Here is a 17,896-nt window from a genome sequence, read left to right on the forward strand (position 1 = left end):
TGTTTCATGTCTCAGGTAGCCCTCCCACCTATCTGTTTCATGTCTCAGGTAGCCCTCCCTCCTATCTGTTTCATGTCTCAGGTAGCCCTCCCACCTATCTGCTTCATGTCTCAGGTAGCCCTTCCACTTATCTGTTTCATGTCTCAGGTAGCCCTCCCTCCTATCTGCTTCATGTCTCAGGTAGCCCTCCCTCCTATCTGCTTCATGTCTCAGGTAGCCCTCCCACCTATCTGCTTCATGTCTCAGGTAGCCCTCCCTCCTATCTGCTTCATGTCTCAGGTAGCCCTCCCTCCTATCTGTTTCATGTCTCAGGTAGCCCTCCCACCTATCTGTTTCATGTCTCAGGTAGGCCGCAAAAGGCAGCATGGATAGAATCCAGGAATTTACACATATTTGCCATATTGTAATAATTCTCGTGTCAATGTATTGTCACAGCCCAGGCCATGGTAAAACTTACACTCCTGTAGATCTGACATAACTGGATTGGGAAACTTGCGTCCAGCAAATCAGAAAGCAAGTCGAAGCAAATCAGCCATTGTTGAAAGTCAGGACAAGGATCCTGCAAACAAACATTATTTTTATAGCTGAACAAAAGATTTAGCAGGAGGTAGGTATTTAAAATTAAATGTGGAATGTAGCTTCATAGTTATGTGTTGATATCACGTACCCTGTGTATTCGTCAATCATAATTTATTTTAAAAAACACTGTTTCATCATAATTTGTCTCGATAAATAAACTTTGACAAAAGAAAAATCCACCCGTTGAATGGATAAATTAATGGATCATTTTTTAAACAAAATTTCCCCAATATCTTCTGCTTCCACTACACTTTGCAAAGATTTATTTTGAGCATTGCTTTTGTCGAATAAACCTGGGTCAAAGGAAACCTGCCTATTCAGATCTTTATTTAGGTCTTTAATTTGAATTCCTTCAATCGGAGGCCATTATTTCAGTTTTTGATCTGGTGCTGAATAATACTCAATACAGGTTGTAAAAAAAGAAGAGTAGTGTGGCATTTTCGGATGTCACGCCACTCTGGGGAGAGGGTGAGCAGTGAACACAGGTGATTAACACCCTGATTTTGAGTATTAACACTCTGATTTTCAGAGGGCACAGGAGGGGCAACACCACTACGGCAATGCCACATTTCAATTAACAACTGAGCTCGTCGTCTCCAACGATCAGGATACAGAGTGCCAATGTACCCTTGGCCTGTGTGTGCTGGGGGATAGAGTAGGAGCTGAGAGAGACGGGACAGTGGGGTGTTCCTATGTTCCTATCCAGACCTGCCAGTGTCCCATAGGGGGACACGAGGGACAGGGGAGGCACAGCTGTGGAGCCAGATCCTCTGGCTGGAGCTGGGCCAGCAGTGAGGAAGAAAGGCCCTGTACCCCTATGTTCTCTCTCTCCTTTTCTTCCCTTTTTCCCCTTCCTTCTTCCTCCCACAGTCATGGCGCACCATGTGCTTGGAGAGACACCCTCTCACACAATGTTATGGGAGCAGTGCAGCTACAATCACTCAAGCACTCAAAAAAACAAATGTAGACCTCCACTAGTGTGGTTCATCCTTTTTAGCAATTTCCAAATGCCTGAAGGTACCACGTTCATCTGTACAAACAATAGTACGCAAGTATAAACACCATTGGACCACACAGCCGTCATGCCGCTCAGGAAGGAGAAGCATTCTGTCTCCTAGAGATGAACGTACTTTGGTTCGAAAAGTGCAAATCAATCCCAGAACATCAGCAAAGGACCTTGTGATGATGCTGGAGGAAACAGGTACAAAAGTATCTATATCCACAGTGAAATGAGTCCTATGTCGATGTAACCTGAAAGGCCGCTCAGCAAGGAAGAAGCCACTGCTCCAAATCCGCCATAAAAAAAAGCCAGACTATGGTTTGCAACTGCACATGGGGACAAAGATTGTACTTTGAGAAATGTCCTCTTGTCTGATGATACAAAAATAGAACTGTTTGGCCATAATGACCATCGTTACGTTTGGAGGAAAAAGAGGGAAGCTTGCAAGCCGAAGAATAAAATCTCAATCGTGAAGGACGGGGGTGGCAGCATCATGTTGTGGGGGTGCTTTGCTGCAAGAGAGACGGGTGCACAAATTATATGGCATCATGAGGCAGGATAACTATGTGGATATATTGAAGCAACATCTCAAGACATCAGTCAGGAAGTTAAAGCTTGGTCACAAAAGGGGTCTTCCAAATGGACAATGACCCCAAGCATACTTCCAAAGTTGTGGCAAAATGGCTTAAGGACAACAAAGTCAAGATATTGGAGTGGCCATCACAAAGCCCTAACCTCAATCCTATTGAAAATTTGTGGGCAGAATAAAAAAGTGTGTGCGAGCAAGGAGGCCTACAATCCTGACTCAGTTACACCAGCTCTGTCAGGAGGAATGGGCCAAAATTCACCCAACTTATTCTGGGAAGCTTGTGGAAGGCTACCTGAAAAGTTTTGCCAAAGTGAAACAATTTAAAGGCGATACTACCTTATACTAATTGAGTGTATGTAAACTTCTGACCCACTGGGAATGTGATGAAAGAAATAAAAGCTGAAATAAATCATTCTCTCTACTATTATTGCGACATTTCACATTCTTAAAATAAAGTGGTGATTCTAACTGACCTAAAACAGGGATTTTTTTTTACAAGGATTAAATATCAGAAATTGTGAAAAACTGAGTTTAAATGTATTTGGCTAAGGTGTATGTAAACTTCTGACTTCAACTGTATCTGTAGCATTGACTTACAGTTTATTTGTCGTCAACGAGGGTAGCAGTTGAAGGTGGTTGAGGATGAATGCAAAGAAATTACTTAAAAGCTTTCGAATGTGTATTTTCTCATAATATAATGCACACATTGTAGCAGCAATGGTAATATGAGGACATTTCACACATTTTAGCATCAGGGTAATGTGAGGAAATGTCACATATTGTAACAACAAGGGTCAAATGAGGACATTTCACACATTGTCGTAACAAGGGTAATATGAGGACATTGCACATGAATAGAGGCATACATTTTTGTTGACCTTTTGACCTGACCAGGAAAACAATGGCCTCTAGCAATAGACTGTAATGAGAGCACAGAGTGTTTCCTGAACAGGTCACTCCTGGCTACACACATGAACTTTTGAAGACAATGATAATGTGATCAACATCTCAGCAGAACTGTCTCTATTCCTCTCTGTCTCTCCAGGTGAAAAAGCTTCCCAAACACATGCGGGAGGCCCAAATCTCCACTGAGCGCACCCACCTCATCGCCGACCCCATCAAGAAGCCCCGACAACGCTACGTCCAGAAGGACGGCAAATGCAACGTTCACCACGGCAATGTGCAGGAAACCTACCGTTACCTTAGCGACCTGTTTACCACCCTGGTGGACCTGCGCTGGCGCTTCAGCCTCTTCATTTTCACTTTGGTCTATGTGGTCAACTGGCTGTTTTTCGGCCTGCTGTGGTACATCATCGCCCTGATCCGAGGGGATCTGTGGCACAGCGACGAGGAGGGCTGGACCCCCTGCGTAGAGAACCTCAACAGCTTCGTCTCTGCCTTCCTCTTCTCCATTGAGACGGAGACCACCATTGGCTACGGCTACCGCGTCATCACAGAGAAGTGCCCTGAGGGCATCATCCTGCTGCTGATCCAGGCCATCCTGGGCTCCATCGTCAATGCCATGATGGTGGGCTGCATGTTCGTGAAGATCTCCCAGCCAAAGAACCGTGCCGAGACGCTCATGTTCTCCCACAAGGCGGTGATCTCTGTGCGGGACAACAAGCTGTGTCTGATGTTCAGGGTCGGGGACCTGAGGAACTCCCACATCGTGGAGGCCTCCATCCGGGCCAAGCTGATCCGCTCACAGCAGACCAAGGAGGGGGAGTTCATCCCTCTCAACCAGACGGACATCAACATCGGTTTCGACACGGGAGACGACCGGCTCTTCCTGGTGTCCCCACTCATAATCTCCCACGAGATCAACGAGAAGAGCCCCTTTTGGGAGCTGTCCCAGGCCCAAATGGACAAGGAGGAGTTTGAGATTGTGGTCATCCTGGAGGGCATGGTTGAAGCTACAGGTACGTCTTCTTGAAACAAGGCTAATTGGTCAGCAGGACCCCTAGCCCATAGACCCTTCATGTAGACCTGAAATAATTAGACAGGCATAAGCAATATGGTAGTAGCTCCACCTTGTCTTCTGATAGGCTTGGTGGAATTGTCCAATCTTTTTGCACCTACACAAATATGCGTAGGGAGTAGGGGCTAGCTAGGGGTTGTTTCTGGATTGGGCCTTGGTCAATTCCATTTTAACTCTTGTCTGTTCAGTTAATCCATTGAGGTTCTTCATATTCATTGATAATGTAATATCTTTCATTCTACAAACCAGACAATTTCAAACCCATACAAACACAATTTCTAGAGGCACCATGTGGTACGGATCTGCATATAATAAATATATTCACCAACTCAGGTGACACTTATACAATAAAATGGGAATAGGGACCAGGTGTGCGTAATGACATTTCCGGAGGGATCCATGACAATATATTGTTGCCATGACCATCCTTGTAATTTTCTACAAAGATAAATTTCCACAAAAAAAAAACAGTGGGTAGGGTCTTTATTAGGAAGGTTGTTACAGTTATGCATATGTTTCCACATCAATACTTAGGCCCACATCTACCCTATGTTGGTGCATCAGAGAGACCTCTTTGAGATGTTTGTTCCAAAAAGGAAAGAACATTAGCTGCCCATGCTGGTCTGTGTTTGGGGAGAGGCGGTCTGTATTTGGGGAGAGGCGGTGTAATGATGAAAGCAATCACTCCAGGGGGGTTTCAGACCTGGCCAAAGCATTATTAGCGCCTTCTCTTCTCTGGAAAGTTACCAAAAACACAAAAACACCGTTTTATACAGATGTCTAAGGATAAGAAGATTTCACTTTTTCCTCTTGCAACATTTAAATTCAAGCTGTAAAAGACCTGTCCTATGCCTAACGAGGGGCAGATGGCGAAGTTGCATCCCAGAGACTTTTTCATTAATTGCATTCACAAGATCCCCCCAGCTAGCTTCCTGATAGCCTTGGAAATCCTTGTATGGAATATTGATTGAGGAAATCTGCTTATTTATCATAGTAGCACAGGGAATGTAGACACTTGTAGAGTCCTGGCTTCCTTATTTGCTTGTCCTAATATATTCCTGTGGTGTATTATTTCACTCATAAACACTGTACGTGCAAGCCTTACGCATCGTATACTGGCAGGTTATAATGCACTAATCTAAATACGATGCATTATACATACAGGTCACTTGCTTACTTTATTCAGTAGGGTCATGCTTTTTCTTCCTCGTGAATGCAAACATGGAGAAACAAGGCACTCTTCGTGTAATTACAATGCCTTTATTTGTATGGCATGTTCAATGGATAAGACTCCTGAACAGGTACTATTTGCAATGTGTCGTCCCCCCAACCCCTCTTTTGCGTTGCTGCTACTCTGTTTATCATCTATGCATAGTTACTTTAACTATACATTCATGTACATATTACCTCAATTAGCCCAACTAACCGGTTTCCCCGCACATTGGCTACCAGGACTATTTGCAATGTGTCCCACCACCCCCCACCCGCCAGCCCCCTCTTTTACGCTGCCGCTACTTTCTGTTAATCATCTATGCATAGTCATTTTAACTATACCTACATGCACATATTACCTCAATTAGCCCAACTAACCGGTGCCCCCGCACATTGACTCTGTACCGGTACCACCTGTATATAGCCTCGCTTCTGTTATTTTCACTGTCATTTTACATTTTTTGAATTTCTTTACTTATCTGTTGTTTACCTAATACCTATATTTTTACTTAAAAATTGCACTGTTGGTTAGGGCTTGTAAGTAAGCGTTTCACTGTAAGGTCTACACACCTGTTGTATTCGGCGCACGTGACAAATAAACTATGATTTGATTTGAACAAATATTTTAAAACTCTGACATGTTTCGGCAGTATGGCCTTCATCAGGGAGTACAAAGTTACAATGACACAATTATATTTTTGTACTACTTGATGGCTGAGCCCAAAGGCCTGCAGATGGCGATATTGAGTCGTTTCATCTTACCGTCCCCAAAGGAAATGAATGCAGCCTGCTACACATTCGTATCCCCATGGACCGGTTTGTATATAAAACATTCTCTAGCTAGCACTCACTCATGTGGCTGCTAGCACCTTAATGAAAAGGGACATGAGGGAAACTCTACAATATCGTGTTTTTTTTAGACACATACTTTTCTTAAATATAGTTTTGTAATTGACAAAATCAAGCAGACAACAAGAAAAGGGCAAAGATTTAGCTGTGAGACTATTTCTGTAACCTAGGTAACCACATGTAACCACAAGAGGACAAGTATATTAGTGGCTAGTTTCTTCAACAGTGAATAGGTGACTCCGGGATGCTGGCCTTCTAGGCAGAGTTGCAAAGAAAAAGCCATTTCTCAAACTGGACAATAAAAAGAAAAGATTGGCAAAAGAACACAGAGAAACTCTGAGACTGGTGTTTTGCGGGTACTATTTAATGAAGCTAACAGTTGAGGACTTGTGGGGCGTCTGTTTCTCAAACTAGACACTAATGTACTTTTCCTCTTGCTCAGTTGTGCACTGGGGTCTTCCACTCCTCTTTCTATTCTGGTTAGAGCCAGTTTGTGCTGTTCTGTGAATAATGGGTCTCTGTACACCTGTGTAAATATTCCATAAAAAATCAGCCGTTTCCAGCTACAATAATCATTTACAACAATAACAATGTCATCACTGTATTTATGATAAATTTTATGTTATTTTAACTTCTTGCGTCGAGCCAACCCGGGATCCGGGATCATGACTACAGCCTCAAGCCCATTACCATAACGCAACGTTAACTATTCATGAAAATCGCAAATGAAATGAAATCAATATGCTACCTCTCATGCTTAGCCTTTTGTTAACAACACTGTCATCTCAGATTTTCAAAAATATGCTTTTCTACCATAGCAAAACTAGCATTTAGCGTTAGCATTTAGCATTAGCATTTAGCGTTAGCATCACCAGGCAACATTTTCACAAAAACCAGCAAAAACATTCAATAAATCATTTACCTTTGAAGAACATCGGATGTTTTCAATGAGGAGACTCTCAGTTAGATAGCAAATGTTCAGTTTTTCCTGAAAGATTATTTATGCAGGAAAAATCGGTCCGTTTTCTGCGTCATGTTTGGCTACCAAAATAAAATGAAAATTCAGTTATAAAAACGCCGAACTTTTTCCATAATAACTCCATAATATCGACTGAAACATGGCAAACGTTGTTTAGAATCAATCCTCAAGGTGTTTTTCTACATATCTCTTCAATGATGTATCGTTCCTGGAAGTGTGATTCTCTGTCTGTATCGCATGGTAAAATGATTGCCACTGAGAATTACGCACCAATTTAGACAAAGGACACCGGACGGGACCCTGACAAATGTAGTCTCTTATGGCCAATCTTCCAATGATATACATTTACATTTACATTTAAGTCATTTAGCAGACGCTCTTATCCAGAGCGACTTACAAATTGGTGCTTTCACCTTATGACATCCAGTGGAACAGCCACTTTACAATAGTGCATCTAGGTCTTTTAAGGGGGGGGGGGGGGGGGGGGAGAAGGATTACTTTATCCTATCCTAGGTATTCCTTAAAGAGGTGGGGTTTCAGGTGTCTCCGGAAGGTGGTGATTGACTCCGCTGTCCTGGCGTCGTGAGGGAGTTTGTTCCACCATTGGGGGGCCAGAGCAGCATATACCTACAAATACGTCACAAATCTTGGACGAACGGCAGAGAGCATAAGCTTGTTCACAGCACATTCACAGCCATATAAGGAGACGATAGTAAAACAGAGCTTCAAAAATTCAGCTCATTTCCTGTTTGAGGTTACATCTTGGTTTCGCCTGTAACATCATTTCTGGGGCACTCACAGATAATATCATTGCAGTTTTGAAAACGTCAGAGTGTTTTCTTTCCAAAGCTGCCAATTATATGCATAGTCGAGCATCTTTTCGTGACAAAATATTGCGCTTAAAACGGGCACGTTTTTTTTATCCAATAATGACATTAGCGACCCATAGGTTGAAGAGGTTAATGGACAAAATATGTGCTTTTCTTTCAAAAACAAGGGCATTTCTAAGTGACCCCAAACTTTTGAACGGTAGTGTACATATTAGTATTCTTATATACAGTAGAAAGAGGATGGGAGCTGTGCTACAAGTTGTCTTTAAAAAATGTAAAAATAAACGTGCTTTTTGCCTGAGTACCCTCTTGCGGCAGAGCATTTCACAATGGCATGTCTCTATAAATATCTGAGCAACTCATTAAATCTGGTTTTGGTTTGGGTACCGTGAAGAAACCCATTGTGGTATGTCTGTTTGAAGTGTATGCAGGTAGCCTAGTGGTTAAGAGGTTTGGGCCAGTAACTGAAAATCGTTGGTTTGAATCTCTGAGCAGACTAGGTGGATTTTTCCGTACGTTGGCAGCGGAAAATGCTTGGAACCAGGAAGCATTGTTTGATATGTTCCTGTACTTCGTTTTGGAGGAGGTCAAGTACGAGTTTGCTGCTTGGGAGTTACCTATGGATCTCGATTCCCTCATCGCTTCGACCATCTGAATCGATGGGCGACTACGGGAACGACGGAGGGAGAGGAAATTCGATTTTGCAAGCCCAGGGAACCCACCTTGTCTCCAAGTCAACCCGGAAGCTCCCGACTGTCTCATTGCCGAGAGGACCAAAGTCTTCCTGACCTGCCCCGAGGGTCACCGCTTCCTGAGCCTATGCCACTAGGCAGAGCTGGGCTGTCACCAGCGGAACGGCAATACAGGATTGACACTAAGAGTTGTCTGTATTGCGGGACTCTTGGTCATTTCGTATCCTCTTGTCCTCTAAAGAAGCCAGGCTCACTGGTAGGAGCAAGGACGTTCCTGCTTCCCCTGCTCACACCCCTTTTCATGCCATTCTGCTGTGGGGAGACCAGTCCAAATCTCTCGGGGTTCTCATTGACTCTGGGGTAGACAGTTCCTGCTCATCAAGTCCCCTCTGATTCCCATGGTATTGGGATTATCCTGGCTCCAATGACACAATCCCCTCATTAACTGGTCTACTGGTGCTATCATGTGCTGGAGCCCGTTCTGTCAAGGCCATTGCCTGAAGTCTGCATAACCTGCCCCGGGACGTCTTCCTGTGGGTTCGAAAGGTGCCCCAGACATCTCAGCCATTCCTGCGGAGCACCAGGACCTCTGGGAGGTGTTCAGCAAGGCCCGGGCCACGTCGCTTCCGCCCCACTGATCCTATGACTGCAGGATTGACCTTCTATCTAGCACCATGCCTCCCCGGGGAAGTCTGTACTCTCTTTCGGGACCGGAGACCAAGGCTGTGGATACCTACATTGGGGACTCCCTGGCTACTGGATTTATCCGTCCCTCTTCCTCTCCCGCCGGAGCAGGCTTCTTCTTCGTAGATAAAATGGACAAGACCCTACCCCAAACTAAGCAAATGGGGGACAAGGGCCTTGGTCAGGGAGGTGACTAAGAACCTGATGGTCACTCTGACAGAGCTCTAGAGTCCTTCTGCGGAGATGGGAGCAAAGTACAGAGAAATCCTTGATGAATACCTGCTCCAGTATGCTCAGGACCTCAGATTGGGATGAAGGTTCACATTCCAACAGGACAATGACACTAAGCACATAGCCAAGACAGCGAAGGAGTGGCTTCGGGACAAGTCTATGAATGTCCTTTAGTGGCCCAGCTAGAGCCCGGACTTGAACCTGATCAAACATCTCGATCAAACATCTCTAGAGAGACCTGAAAATAGCTGTGCATCCAACCTGACAGAGCTTGAGAGGATTTGCAGAGAAGAATGGGAGAAACTGTAGCATCATACCCAAGAAGACTCGAGGCTGTAATCGTTGCCAAAGGTGCTTCAACAAAGTACTGAGTAAAGGGTCTGAATACTTATGTAAATGTGATATATATATATATATATATATTTTTTTAAATAGATTTGCAAAAATTTCTAAAAAACAGTCTTTGCTTCGTCATTATTGGGTATTGTGTGTAGATTGATGAGGGGGGGAAACGATTTAATCAAATTTAGAATTTAGATAATGCTGTAACGTAATAACATGTGAAAAAAATCAAGGGGTTTGAATACTTTCTGAATGATCTGTATCTCTCCCCATCTTGTAAATACAGTGTGAATGCAGTGACTACAAGAAATACATAGTAGCATAATTAGGAATATTTTCATCGGTGGACAGAGGATTTTCAGTTTACGTTTCATCTTCCCCTATTTTTAAAATACAGAAATCTCCAACCTCTAATTTGATCTGGCACGGCTTTTCATGCATCTGAACATTTCTGCTCTAGTTCTTTTAGGATTTTTATTTATTTCATTTTTCTTCCCATACCACAAGTAGTCAACCCTCACACTCACACCGTGCCTGATGCCTAGACGCTTTCCTCTTGACCAGTAGGAGCATGCCACGATGGGCCCATGTCGTCATGTCAATCACTGGTCGTTGAGTAATCCCTCCTCCACTATGTCATGATACTAAAGGGGTCTTATACAAGCAATCACAAGCGTTTCTCACAGGAATTAACAGAAGGACCTCTCCTGACCTGGGAATTGTGGCCTTCAACCATTTTGCATTAAATGTTGTTCATCTGCAGGAGAGGAAATCAATATGGTCGGCTCTTGCTAATGACATTGATTTTGTGGACTTTGTGTATATACAAAGTACTGCATCTGACGAATGGCCCAATTGATCAGTCATCTTGGTGTCGGCTATAAGCCAGAGAAAGCATAAGCCTACAACTCTCACTGTTGGATCGAAGCCCACAGTACCTGGACTGGGTAATGATAGCTCACTTTCGATTCGTTACTCAGAGTTAACAACCAGTGGATGTATTATAAGGTCAAAGACACCATTACAGTAACCCCCATGCTGCAGCAACTTTTGAATTTATGTCCACACTTGTCATTATAAATGTATGAGTTTGTTATTCTGCTCTATTATGGCTAGATAGCTTCTAGATGGGGTACATTATCTGCTGTAGTGCTAAATTACTAGGCTTGTACTGTAGTTAATGTGCTGTTGACAAAATCGTAATGATTTTGATTAATAGTGGAATCATCTGGATGGTTCGTGGGATCCATTCCTATAGCCAAGCCGAGGGCATGCTAAACAGCCCCCAATGCAAAACACATATCCATCTCTTGAAGTACAGTAAACTGCCCTTTTCATGTACCATTTTTGCACCGTGGACATGTATAGCCCTGCAGCAAGCATCTGATTGCATAAGCATAATCTCATTGACAAAAATAAAATCTGACATTTGCTTATATCACTGACAACCTACCACCCTGAAGATAAAAAAAAACACTGAGTCAGCCACTTATACCACTGACAAATTAAATTTCTCTCACCATGAGCATTTCAGATAATTAGAAAACAAGATGATGATTTATCTTGTCAAAGAACATTATATCCATGTCTTTGTCAATGCAACAGCAACAGATATAACGGGAATACATCAAATGGTCTTGTAAGATACTCTGATTATCATTCTCTCAGCACATTATTAATATGTCAGTACACTGTTTATTAGAACCTGCTTCAAATACAATATCACAAATCAACATCTTATGAGACCCTCTACCATTTACAATTCAAGCCTAGCTAAGCGAATAAGCTTATTTTTTAATCCTCCTTGACAAACTGAACAGAAAACACACATCGGCAGGTATTGCAATTTACAAGAGAAAACAGGGTGTTTTGTGTCCCTGTGCAGCCTGCATCGTGTTACCAGCCGTCATTCTGTGTGTGTGTGTGTGTGTGTGTGTGTGTGTGTGTGTGTGTGTGTGTGTGTGTGTGTGTGTGTGTGTGTGTGTGTGTGTGTGTGTGTGTGTGTGTGTGTGTGTGTGTGTGTGTGGGTGTGGGTGCATGTGTCACTGTCGTACCGGACACCCCCACAGCCCCCTAATATTCATATGTACTAGGAAGATAAGTGTTTGTTTCTTGGGCTTCAGGAATGTGACTGGAAAAGTGCCTTAGGGCTTGAAAGTTATTTTTTTCATTTTCAGACTGAGAGCCTAATGCGTCTTAGGTAGTTCTTTATGAGGTTTTGTTTAGAAAACAATCTCCCCGTAGAAGTTACAGGGATGGTGAAAACAGCAGGATTGCAGTAGCACCATCAGGGTAGAAGGGTAGAAGGGAGTTGTGCTTCAAATACGGTAGTTTTGCAACATCTTTAATTGAGCATCTCATTCTCTTTAATTGCTGGCCTCAACACGTTATGGAAAGAGATAAACTGTATAGGAAGCTCTGCGGACAGGTCGTCTGGACACGGGACAGCCAATAAATTAGCAGATGCAAGGAGGTTATCATACTTAGCGGACAACAGTTCTTGAGGGCTTGATTTCATTCATACTGGTGAACCAGTGTTTGAATTGTGTGGTTGCAAATATCAATAGTTCCTTATCTCTGATATATCTTGGGATGCATTATTCAACACTAAGTTTAAATTGTGTGCAGTGCAATGGACATAGGCCTATAATGTCTCAGGAAAGACTCTCTGGGTTGGCAAGGTTGCGTACAACCTGGACCTTTAACCAGTGGGGAAAACATTTGCACACAAAAAAGCAAGTTGGATTTAATTTAATGTAATTTAAATTACCTTGATTATTGCAGCCCATTTGTGTAGGCTACTAGCCAGACAAAAACCGCTAAATTCAACAATAAATAGTGGTCGAAAATATCATCAAGCCGACTACTTTTTTCCACAGTTAGGTTATTTGATATGTCATTTTTATAAAACGTTTATAAATAGCAGCTAAATATGGTATATAAAGTAGCTATAGATAGTACACATTATAATGAAACCATCCCTAGTAAGCTAATGTTTTGAGGGTGGACTGACTATATTATTTGGTCCAGAGAAACTGTGTTACCCAGTGCTGTGTGTGCATGTGTGCCCGCGTACGAGCGTTCCATTGTGTCAGCTGAACTCACTGCAGCACACACACAGCTCTTTAGATAAAAATAGCCAGAGGAACCCTGGCCTTGAGGTGATGGCCAGTGTTTTTAAGGGGACAGAAACACATTCCAGTGTTCTATTGACTCCCAGGCTTAAGAGGGATCCAGGTCCAGTATGTGGGTGAATGGGCTCTGTTGTGCTGCTGCTGGATGCTAAATGAATGCTGCAGAGAGGTGACATCTCTCTCCCACACATGCCTCTTCAAGCTTGATGGCCCTGAGAAGTGACTGTGGATGGGGATGGAGAAGAGGGGTGTGTAGAGACCCCCGTGGCGTAGTGTTATAAAAGTCCATGGATTCTTCCAATCCCAACTCTGAGAAGAGCTGTTGAAAAATGGTGGTGAACAACATGCACTGGTTTACTTCAAAGTCATTTTTTAAAATGTGGAATATACAGTATTTTTTGTGTTTAATCACAAATAAGAATGCCCTGCTGATAATGATGTAGCTAGTGGAGCTGCTACGCCCAAAGACCCTAGTCATCAAAGAGCTTCCTGTTGTGTTTATTGTTGCCTACATGCACTGCTGTTGTTTTTAATGTTCTCAGAAGAGTTGGGGGATGAAACTATTTCCCCTTATTTATAGACCAAATATGCCTGTTTTATTCCTTTATCCAACATCTTTGTTGTTGTGTAAATGTTGAAATCTATATAAAGATGTCCTTGGGTATGCATCGCTTTAAAAGAGAGAAGAAACTTAGTCCTAGGGATATGAAAGGGAGGGAGGGTGGGGAGAGAGATAAAATACAGTTTTGTCTGTTGACTGAACATTCTTCCCCAATATCTCTCCTTCTGTGCGATTTCAAAGAAGAGCACGTCAAACTTAAAAATAATTACTAACAGATTCATGAATATGTCAAATATATTATATTGTTGCTGTATTATGTAACATTTGCATGATATAATCACATATAGTTTACTCGTGTAGTCCAGACACATTTGTATAATGCACACTCAGCCCACATATAATTCACATGTTAACCTAGATTTTGAAATTGTATGGAAAAACATCCATTGTACATTATAAGGTGGGTCTAATGCTTAATTTGAAACATGAACAAACACTGGTTTCAGAGTCAACCAACCAGGTTTCAGAGCATTTTGTTTTATTCTGTACGTAATTTGTGGATGTCCACCACACATTTCATATATGTCACGAGTTACAATCCATATTATACAGCATGTTATAAATTTACTGAACGTACAATATGTAACCATTTAAAAAAATGTATAATATGGTATAGACATAGTATATAGTATGTGCATAGTCACTTTACACCTACCTACATACAGTGGGGAGAACAACTCCTACTTACAAAGCATGTAGAGGTCTGTAATTTTTATCATAGGTACACTTCAATTGTGAGAGACGGAATCTAAAACAAAATCCAGAAAATCACATTGTATGATTTTTAAGTAATTAATTAGCATTTTATTGCATGACATAAGTATTTGATCACCAACCAACCAGTAAGAATTCCGGCTCTCACAAACCTGTTAGTTTTTCTTTAAGAATCCCTCCTGTTCTACACTCATTACCTGTATTAACTGCACCTGTTTGAACTCGTTACCTGTATAAAAGACACCTGTCCACACACTCAATCAAACAGACTCCAACCTCTCCACAATGGCCAAGACCAGAGAGCTGTGTAAGGACATCAGGGACAGTTAGCCTAGTGGTTAGAGCGTTGGACTAGTAATCAAAAGGTTGCAAGATTAAATCCCTGAGCTGACAAGGTAAAAATCGGTCATTCTGCCGCTGAACAAGGCAGTTAACCTACTGTTCCTAGACCGTCATTGCAAATAAGAATTTGTTCATAACTGACTTGCCTAGTTAAATAACATATAAACATTTGAGTCAATTGGAGGTGTACCTGTGGATGTACTTTGCTTGACATCAAGGGAAAATCAAAAGAAATCAGCCAAGACCTCAGAAAACAAATTGTAGACCTCGACAAGTCTGGTTCATCCTTGGGAGCAATTTCCAAATGCCTGAAGGTACCACGTTCATCTGTACAAACAATAGTACGCAACTATAAACACCATGGGACCACGCAACCGTCATACCGCTCAGGAAGGAGACGCGTTCTGTCTCCTAGAGATGAACGTACTTTGTTGCGAAAAGTGCAAATCAATCCCAGAACAACAACAAAGGACCTTGTGAAGATGCTGGAGGAAACAGGTACAAAAGTATCTATATCCACAGTAAAACGAGTCCTATATAGACATAACCTGAAAGGCCGCTCAGGCAGGAAGAAGCCAATGCTCCAAAACCGCCATAAAAAGCCAGACTACAGTTGGCAACTGCACACGGGTACAAAGATTGTACTTTTTGGAGAAATGTCCTCCGGTCTGATGAAACAAAAATAGAACTGTGTGGTCGCAAAATGGGTCTTCCAAATGGACAATGACCCCAAAGTTATGACAAAATGGCTTAAACACAATAAAGTCAAGGTATTGGAGTGGCCATCACAAAGCCCTGACCTCAATCCCATAGAAATGTGTGGGCAGAACTGAAAAAGCTTGTGTGAGCAACGAGGCCTACAAACCTGATTCTGTTACACCAGCTCTGTCAGGAGGAATGGGCCAAAATTTACCCAACTTAATGTGGGAAGCTTGTGGAAGCTTACCTGAAACATTTGACCCAAGTTAAACAATTTAAAGGCAATGCTACCAAATACTAATTGAGTGTATGTAAACGTCTGACCCGCTGGAAATGTGATGAAAGAAATAAAAGCTGAAATAAATAATTATCTATATTATTATTCCTACATTTTGTCACGCCCTGACCTTAGAGATCCTTTATTCTCTATTTTGGGTTACGTTGGGGTGTGACTAGGGTGGGCATTCTAGTTTCATTATTTCTAGGTTGGCCTGGTATGGTTCCCAATCAGAGGCAGCTGTCTATCGTTGTCTCTGATTGGGGATCATACTTAGACAGCCTTTTCCCATCTGTTTGTTGTGGGATCTTGTTTTTGTGTAGTGCCTCTGAGCACTGCATTTGCTTCACGTTTCATTACTCTTTATTGTTTTTGTGAGTTTCATTGAATAAACATGTGGAACTCCACGCACGCTGCGCCTTGGTCCGTTAATTCTACAAACGCTCGTGACACATTTCACATTCTTAAAATAAAGTGGTGATCCTAACTGACCTAAGACAGGGAATTTTTACTAGGATTAAATGTCAGGAATTATGAAAAAATGTGTTTAAATGTATTTGGCTAAGGTGCATGTTATTTTATTGTATTACTTTTTACTTTAGTTTATTTAGTAAAAATTGTATTAATACTATTTCTTGAACTGCATTGTTGGTTAAGGGTAAGTAAGTATTTCCTGTTGTATTCGGTGCATGTGACATAACATTTGATTTGATTTGATGGTTCAAATTTGCTAAATGGAATGTATGATATGTTACGAATTCTAGCTAGGTGGCTAGGTGGCTAACGTTAGCAACCTTTGTTTTTGCCTTAAGTAATCATCTGTCTTATGTAACCAAACGTAGCATATCATTCTAATTTGAGTGTCCCGGATGTACCTTTACTATGTTACTTCTTGTCTATAAGACCAGGCTGAGTCAACAGGACCATATCGCATCTTTCTATCCTTCCCATAGAATAGACAGTGTTTGTCTTCTTCTTCCCACTCAGAGTAATGGATTTACTATGCCCTGATGTAATCACAGCAGGAGTGTAGCAGGCTCCTGAAGATGTTGTTATTTAGCACTAGATCACAGCAGATAGGTGGGTCTTTGTTTTCCCCAACAGACCTAAGAGATGTTTATTCAGTGATTCACCAAGAAAAAATGATCCTATGCCAGTTCCCTAAAGAAGCAGTTGGCTTCTCAGATCAATTGATTGTCTATCAAGGATGCTGTGTGCTGTCAATTACCATGAGGACCCTCCAGGGTTCACCCCTACCAAAAAAAGAGCAGCTGATTAAGTGGAACTGATAAAAATGGCTTTAAAGTTGTTTTATTGTCCAACCAAATTAGTTGTAGGCAGATCAGATCACTGGATATGTGGTTATTTGTTGTCTTATTTTTTATTCATATTGACCCTGACCTCTGACATGACCTTTGACCTTGGTACACCCAGAGGAATACGTTTCAATTACATTTTGTTTTTACACCAACTTATGTTCATATATTTATTTGTATATGTCTGTCAGTTTCATATAGTTTGATACTTGTATCAGCAAAGAACAATCAATAATGCCAAGGTAAACCATAGACACTACAGCACAAAGCTCGGTGAAACCAAGGTAAAAGGCAGTGACTGACGTAAGTGATGAGCCCCCCCCCTCCCCCCATTTTCTCCATAACACAACACAATGGAGGCAGGATATTTGTCCACATGATAAAGCATGGTTTTAAATGTATAAAAATGTTTTGCCCATTTGCCCATTTGCTTGGTAGGGCAGTATATGCTACATACTCAATTTGGATAGATACTGTATTCCCCATCAATTAAGTTGGACACTACAGCAGGCTGTATGGTTAGTGAGATCTAACTTACAATGCTTTGTAGAGCACACTTTGGATTCCTATCAGGTTATGAGACAGATTCTCCAGAGGTATGGATATTAGCATAGACACACAGAGAATCCCAGGTGGAACATATCTTCTTGGACCTCTCAGTCCTGATGCTCCTCATATCTTATTCTCACTGATCCTCCCTGTTTGTTGATCCTGAGACCTCAGACCATTATTGACTCTGGAGTTGAGTGTTGTTTGTGAATAATTTATTATTCCTCTTCCTCCCTCCATCTGGCTCTCCCTTTCTGTGTTTGTGTGTGTGTGTGTGT

The 17,896-nt window shown here is 42.0% G+C and overlaps 1 protein-coding gene across 1 annotated transcript in view; it reads left to right on the forward strand.

Moving 5' to 3' along the window:
- Positions 1 to 17,896, forward strand: part of LOC115141911 (G protein-activated inward rectifier potassium channel 4-like) — a 37,542-nt gene that overhangs the window by 17,583 nt on the left and 2,063 nt on the right. The window contains exon 3 of the mRNA XM_029681298.2: positions 3,214 to 4,087. Coding sequence (XP_029537158.1) covers positions 3,214 to 4,087 — 874 coding nt within the window. The remainder of the gene's footprint in view (positions 1 to 3,213; positions 4,088 to 17,896) is intronic.

The sequence above is a fragment of the Oncorhynchus nerka genome, linkage group LG14, assembly GCF_034236695.1.
Source record: "Oncorhynchus nerka isolate Pitt River linkage group LG14, Oner_Uvic_2.0, whole genome shotgun sequence".
Classification (NCBI taxonomy): domain Eukaryota; kingdom Metazoa; phylum Chordata; class Actinopteri; order Salmoniformes; family Salmonidae; genus Oncorhynchus; species Oncorhynchus nerka.